The sequence below is a fragment of the Lupinus angustifolius genome, chromosome LG19 (genome assembly GCF_001865875.1).
Source record: "Lupinus angustifolius cultivar Tanjil chromosome LG19, LupAngTanjil_v1.0, whole genome shotgun sequence".
Taxonomy (NCBI): Eukaryota; Viridiplantae; Streptophyta; class Magnoliopsida; order Fabales; family Fabaceae; genus Lupinus; species Lupinus angustifolius.
This window is the reverse complement of record NC_032027.1, coordinates 11,629,705-11,638,100: the sequence shown is the minus strand read 5'-3', so window position 1 is coordinate 11,638,100 and position 8,396 is coordinate 11,629,705. Positions and strand designations below refer to the sequence as shown.

Here is an 8,396-nt window from a genome sequence, read left to right as displayed (position 1 = left end):
AAGAAGAAAAACGGCTGAAGGGAAAAGTTAAGAAACCCTAATGGGCAACCCTAGGGAAAAAATAAGGATTGGGCTGTATGGGCCTTTTTACAATCAGATTTATTCTTTAAAATATGGGCTTTTTTACAATCAGATTTATTCTTTAGAATATGGGTTATTTTACTAATTTATCATATTTAACTAGCATATCAAAAAATAAGGATTGGATTGTAATGAGTTTTTTTACAATCTTAATTTTATTCTTTAAAATACTGATTCTTTCACTAATTTATCTTATTTAGCTAGCATATCAAAAAATAAGGATTGGACTCTAATATGAGTTTTTTTTCCAATCTTAATTTTTTTCTTTAAAAATTTGGTTCTTCTACTAATTTATTCTATTTAGCTAACATATCAAAAACTAAGGATTGGGTTGTAATATGAGGATTTTTACTAGCTTAATCTTATTCTTTTAAACATTGATTTATTTAATAAATTAACCTATTATTTATATATGTATATATATATATATATGAGTTTATATGTATATATTAATAAGTAAGATCTTATGAGTCATGTTACGATCCTAGTTTATGATCTTTAACTCCCCTCCCAATCTTATGTAAAATCTCGATTTTAACTACCTTGAATATGACAATCTCAACCATCTTGTAAGTTAAACTCTATCTAGTCGGATAGTTTAAATTTAACTTTCTAGTATACGGAACTCACAATTTTTTAGAAGCCTCCTCAAACTTTTCATTTCATTTTGATGTAGAATTTTAATATGCTATATTATTTTCAAATCTTTTTTATTTCATCTTTCACAATATCTGACCTATCTTTAATTATTAAATTTAGGATGGTACGTAACAACACATATGAAGTAAAGATCTATCCTTCAACAAATTTCTCAACCACAACTCATCCTTAATTTTTTAATCATAACATCAATTGTGCTACAATTATCCAGAGTCGTAGTTGATATTTTTGTGTCAGTGTTCCAATATATAAAACATTCAATCAGTACATGACAAAGTATATCACTAGTGTGGGGGTTGGAACATAAGTAAACCTAAAAATAATAATATTTACCTTCAATAATTTCATCATAAAAAACAATAAATATACTTAAGTTATAAAACTTATTACCTCAAGATTTGTCTATGTAAAGTCCAAGAACTATCAATATAATGAGTCGTAACCAGAGTATATCTCGCTTTTATTTGCTTGAAGTCCACATAACCAAGTAATGGTCAGTCTTCCTTCGAAACTATTTAAAATATTCATAGCACATTCTCTCAAAATCATAGAGTTCAATATCTCCTTGAGTTGTGACCACCATATAAACCCCTCTTTCAATATGGTTGGAGAGAAGCTTTTTTCTGTATCTTTCGCATCATAAGTTCCAACTCCTAACTCTTGCTTGCTTTATGAGGCTTTAGGCATGAGAAATGTATGCCCTTTGTTATGGCCTCTTGTCATAATCTCGTTTTGAACAAATAACTTCATACGGTTATGCAAGTGATTTATTCCATACCTCATTCACTTTAATCTTTTCAAAATGGTCCCACATCACAACTTTTGTGCCTATTTGATGTAGGTTATGTTGTTGATTCTATATTATCAACTTACCCAACATGATACGACTCATTTAGTGTGGCACATTCATTTGTAGGATTAGAAGGGTCTTCCACAGTTAGCTGATGTGAACTTTCTTGTAAAACATGCTGAGAACTAGCCACATCCATATTTGTTATGTTTACTACATTCATTCTCCCTAAAACATCAATGACAAACAATTAAACAGGACACATACTATATTATCCTTTACAAGATATTAAACAATTAAAGCCCTGGATGACCAAATTGCACACAAATGTCAATCAAAACAGAGCTAAGCACAATGTCAAAAACCGAAGGAACAGGTAAGTCCAATTAACTCTATTTTCAACTAACAAGCTCAACCAAAAAAACCAATATGCATATATGCACTATCAAAAGCCTATGTAGAACAATTCACTGTGAAAAAATAAATCTTTACTTGAGCATATCACAACCGCAGAGATTAGGAATAAAGACTAGATTAAAGAGGTCAATTGAGTAAATACTAAAGGGATCACAATGCTTCCAGAACATAGATAAGGAATAAATTTCTCCTATTGCCAATATTCACAACTGCATGTGAGTAAATAATTTTGGTTATGTATAAAGAATCCAAAATCAAAAGAGAATAATCAATATAAACAATTTGGGGATTTAGGGTCCCAAATTCCAAATGGCAAATCAGTAGAGAATAATTGTGCAAAGCAGATGTGTTTATTCAAATCAAATCATTTGATACTAATGGAGTCAGTTCATAATATTGAATAATCAAATCAGCAAACTGAGCAAAGCAGAGAACAATAAAGAGCTGAATCATGGATGATGTGTGACGACGAATAGACGGTTGAACACAAAGCCAAACTGCACGACCAGAGAAACTTGGACGAAGTAGATGTGGGAGAAGATGGAGGCAACCAAATGAAAATCGCACAAGGACAGAGCCTCCAAGCACAACCAGGGAGAAAACCTAAATTATTAATATATTATATATATATATATATATATGTCTAATTTTGTAATTTCACATATAGCAATGGGGTCGGGTATCTGCTGTATCAAACATGACCTCTGAACACAGATTTCGAAATCGTGGAAAACCCGAACTCATACCCAGTCATAGTGGGTTTTCCATGTTAAATTCGGATGGGTACCCACGAGTTCGGATTAGGTTGCCATCCCTAGCATCAATATGCTAGACACATTAAGAGATGATAAAACCTTATCTTGTTCAGCCCATCTTTAACTCGATGTCTAATGAAAAAAAATCAATTATGAAGCATGACAACAAATATTAGATTCAAGGTCATGACTACCAGAGAGAGGCCACAGCAGCAGCCAAATACTGAATCCAGAACATAAGAATAACATACCAATATCGTATGGATACTCGTACACTAATTAAGCCCAAATAGGCGTTTTTAACCAACTCAATTACTTCCATATTACATATTGTAGAATTTTTCACTTACAAGTTTACTGATGTGCTTCAATGAAAGATACTCCAGAAAAATAGTACATAGCTGCAATGTCCACCAATAGTAAATAACATACATGAGTAAGAAATATGAGAAGTTTGCAAGGATATCAAAGTATTATTGAAGTTGGAAGTTGGACATGGAACACCTAACAAAAGCCAAATTAGCTGACCAGTAAACATACTAATTTCATTGGTAACTTCAAAGCTTCTGTTTAGTGCCAAAAAAGCAAAGGAATTTGTTTTTTTTTTACCAGCAATGAAGATTTTTTATTAATAGAGAGATAAAGAAAACTTACGAGAACAAGTGGTACTCCTATCCACTAAATCCCTAAAATTAACAAAGAAGAAAACAATTTGGAGGATTTCTTATCCATTCCACCAGAGAATAAGAGAAGAAAGGAAATTAATTAAGCATACAACGAAACTTACATGATAAATAAAGCAGTCTTGGAAGAATACTCAGCTATGTAATAAATCCTATCATGCAATTTGCACCAGCACCTTATTCTTCTTGCCTGCAGATAAAAGGAGAACTTTCCCATCTACAATATCTTCTACCTCGATCCTTTTATTGTCACTATTTACTCTGCTATTATTCAAGTATACGCCTCCTTGCTTCAACAAACGGCGTGCAGCAGATTTGCTGTCAAACAAACCAGAAGAAACCAAAAGATCAACCAACAACTGATACAAAATATCATCGTAAGCCAAAGAACAAGAAGGGACATCCTCAGCAATCCCCTCAATTGTTTTCCAGTCCAACTTTGTCTCAGACCCTGCTCTCAATGCTTCAGTTGCCCTAAGAGCCTCACTCAAACCATCTTCCCCGTGAACGAATCGAGTAACTTCTTCAGCAAGCCTCTGCTGTGCAGTGTTAGGCATATACCCAGGTTTCCTCATCTCACCCTCCAACTGAATTGTCTCTTCAATATCCAAAAAAGTGAGAATTCTCAAAAACCTAATCACATCAGCATCCGGAACAGAGAAAAAATGCTGATAAAACTTGTATGGAGATAACAAGTTCGGAGATAAACAAACTGCACCATCCTCTGATTTACCGAACTTTGTGCCATCACTCTTCAATAAAAGTGGAAATGTCAAGCCAAATGCAGAACCCTCCACCTGTAATATCTTCCTAATCAAATCAGTCCCAGCAGTTATATTACCCCATTGATCACTACCACCAATTTGAACACTCACACCCTCATTCTGAAACAAGTACAAAAAATCATAACCCTGCAACAACTGATAAGTGAATTCAGTGAAACTCAACCCTTGTTCTGACTCCAACCTTTTCCTCACACTCTCCTTAGCCATCATTGTACCCACCCTAGCATACTTACCCACATTTGTAAAAAAATCCAACAAACTAAACTCCTTCCACCAATCATAGTTATTAAATACCACAACAGAATCATCACCATCATACCCATCATCCAAGTTTTGATTTTGAGCACGACCCAAGATTCTAATAATGGTATTAGAAATACCTGCAGCATTTCTCTCCAAAGTATCAACATCAAGTTCAGGTCTTTCAAGGCACTTCCCGGAAGGGTCACCTACGCGGGCAGTGGCACCGCCGATCAAGGCAACGGGTTTGTGGCCGCAGCGGCGGAACCATGAGAGAACAATGATGCCAAGGAGGTTGCCGAGGTGCAAGCTCTCGGCGGTTGGGTCGAAACCACAGTAGACCTTGAGGGGTGGAGTTGTAGCAATGGTGTTTGATGAAATGTTTCTGAGAGCATCGCTAGTGAGAGACTCAAGGAAACCCCTTTCTTCGAGGATTTGGATGACATTTCGAGGATTCTGATGTTGTTGCTGGTGTTGAGGGTGGATAGTAGAGGTGGGTTTTGTGAAACGGAGAGAGAAAGAGAAGGGAAGATGGGTCGAAGAAGAAGGTTTGAAAGGAAAAAATAAAAGCTTGGAGGAATGGGATAATTGGATGGTCCTTAAAAACAAAAATGGTGGTCATGGTGGCGCTGAGGGATAGGATGGCAATGGGACCCGTACACACGGGTATCCACAGATAATACTTGTAGAGACTGTATTGTGTTCCCAAGATTTTGAGACTTATTGTTAGATGGGTCTAAGTCTAAATGAAAAGGTACTCAGACCCACAATATTCAGATCAGTATTCCTTCCTAAATGCTCATACACATATGATTATATAAATGCTCACAATTATTTTTAATAATTTTTATTTTGTATTTAGTCGTAAATTCACTAGATACTTAAGGATCTATGGGTAACTGATTCAACTGATATCTGCACAGGTCTAAGACAGGTCTGAGTCTAAAATGAAGCAATGGGATGGCTCCAGATAGTGCACTATTGGCCCATTCAACTTCATTGTCATCACTAACGAAGGGATGTGAAGTGAGAGCTCAAATTCACTTCCTTTTGTAAAAACCCTAAAAACATGAATTTGGATCCATCCCATATTGGGTTTAGAACATGACACATAACAAAAATAAAAATTCAATCATTCTGATTTTAACTTATTTTTAAATAAAATAAATATAAGTCACACTTCCTTTGATAATTTAATACTGGTCCAGAACTATAAAAGAATTGGGCCAAAGAAAACACATATTTATGATTTATTTTCGTTTAGATTTTGTTAAAAATAAATAATCACATGAGTTTACTTACATTGTTGTTGTTGTTTTTTTCTTATGGGCCTAAGAATGGACTTTGGAATGAAAAGTTGATGTTACATATCAAACTTGGAAGGCAATGTTAAAAAGATCATGGCCAGACTTTGTTATACATTATTATTATATTATTTATTATTCATATTTAATTATTATTGAATTTTCAAAGTAAGTAATTCAAATGAATGGTAGATAATATAATAAATATATATAAAACTTATATACTATTAGTAGAGCTTAGCTTAGCTCAACATAGAAGAAATTGACAAAGAAACTCAAGACTCAAGAGGCAAAAATATCGTGACTCTCACACTATCACATTTAAAATTTTTTAAGTATGAAACTATGATTTAGACACAAAAAATGGAATAAGATCAAGTCAACCTAGTCATAACAATTGTGTAAATATTAAATAGGTTCAATTTTGACATGCACCAATTTAAAGTTTTTTTTTATTTACAAAGGATAGCATATTATGACGGATGTAACTTTTGAGTCATTACTTACAAAAATAAAACTTTTCCCTATTTTTAATAATGTCATAAAATAAAATTGAATGATAATGTAAAAATTGTTGTGGTAACAATGTGTCATATATTATTATTTTCATATTTTTATATTGTAGAATGATACAATTTAATGTATTTGTGAGTTTATTTTTGGAGGAGAAATAAGGGGAATATGAGACATTAAAAATATATTCTTAATGCAATTTAATGTCAAAATGAAAAGAAATAAAATAGCTACCTTATTGTAGAGTGAGACAATTTAATATTTTTGTGAGTATATAAAAATATTAAGTTTTAGAGATGTTTTACGAGTTTCTTTCTAGGAGAAACAAGAAAAATGAAAGATCTATAAGTCATATGTATTTCATGAAACTCATTTCCATTCATTTGTTACCATCTAAAATCTAATTTGTAAACTGATTTTTTAAGAACATAACAATAATTTGTTTTACATGACGCAAAAGCTTAACATATGTTTAATGTTCCATCCCGATTATCAAAACATCCTAACCGATCGAGATGGTCTCATATTCAACCAAGCGAAGTCTTGATAAGTATCAAAATACCTAATTTTTATACACTTTTCATGACACTTATCTCATGCAAACTTTACAAAACCAACATAATTCAATACTTTTTAAATAAATTGTCATAATTAAAAAATATATTTTGTACACCTCTTTTCAAAAGCATGAAGCTAGGTGCTTAGTCAAGAAAGATGCACACATGGCAAGCTAGGTGCTTAGCCTAAGCATGGATCAAAAACATGAAGCTGCTGACCAAGCAGCCTCGTGTGGACCAAAGACACGACCAACATGACCTGGCATAAACTTGACTTGGTCAAACACAAGCATGACATGGTCAATATCAAGCATGGCACAAGCCAAGTGCTCATTGAGTAGCTTAGCGTGGCACTAGGACCGCCCAACATGGAACCAAACACCTGGCCAGAAAGGACAACCTCGCACCAAGCACCTACCTGGTCAGGCTAACATGCTCAAGCAGACAACTCAGTGGTGCCACATAGGAGCCTGACAGTATGCACCCGACAAGTTGGCCAAGTTGACTTAGCCACAAATCAAGGCTTACCTCATGCATGATCTCACTTCACATGGCCTCTGTGAACACTCAATTTTGTCCGACCTATTTACAAAATTAAAAGATACTAAAAAATTCAAAACAACATACAAATTGAAAAGAATATTTTTTATATGTCATGTGAGTAATTGTATCTCCATTTCCTATTTGGTTTTAATAGGATGTTTGACAATATTTGAGCCTCCTTGAATTTCATTTCAATCACATTCACTATTAAAAGTTAATATTCAACTTGAAATACGAAGCATTAAATCTCAAAACTGCAACACTTTATATTTTGGGTACACCACATCAAGAAAAGAAGTTTCATTATAATTTGATCCAGCAAACTCTTAAGCAACATTTCACTAACTCTATTGTCATTACAATTGCACATAGAGTAACATATATTATTGACAGTAGTATGGTTTTGCTTCTTGATCAACGACTTATTGAGGAGTATGATACTCCTACAACATTGCTATAGGATAAGTCTTCATCTTTTGCTCAACTTGTTGCAGATCTAGTACTCAGATTTTTTTGATTCATCATCCATAACTGAAGAACTGTGACAAAGGCACACTAATGAGCGTAATTGTACAAAATAAGTTACAAATGCGCTAAATGATCAGAATAAGTATACAAAGCAGTGATGAGCATATTAAAGGCATATAATCAGTAGTAAATAGACAGTTTCAGAATACAAGAGTCAAAATTGTTCCTGACTCTCAATTGACAACCCAAGAGGCCCAACTAGTCAGCTATAAAAGGCATACACAACCGTAAGAATAATCAGAGAGAAAACAAATACACATTGCAACAGTGCATAGACAATAGAGATAGAGAAGAAAAACACAAAAAAGATACACATGTATCATGACAATCAGGGGAACATATACACATATATGTTGATACCTACACATATCACACAGTGAGATAGGAGTGCACAAGCCATAAAAGAGCAAATACACTACAAGTAATCACAGAATACTCACAGATTATACACCAGCAACACAAGCCGTCGCAGATCACACATACATACATCTACAATCACGCATACACAACAAGAAGGCATTCCAACACGTATGTCATACA

At 33.8% G+C, this 8,396-nt stretch overlaps 1 protein-coding gene across 1 annotated transcript; it reads right to left on the bottom strand.

The window, feature by feature from the left end:
* On the bottom strand, positions 1,075–5,029 carry LOC109333987 (tyrosine--tRNA ligase, chloroplastic/mitochondrial-like; the record flags this gene model as incomplete). The annotated part of the gene is made up of 3 exons (XM_019569566.1): positions 1,075–1,759; positions 3,054–3,104; positions 3,491–5,029. A coding segment is annotated over one exon (1,488 nt), but the record flags the coding sequence as incomplete, so codon positions are not given.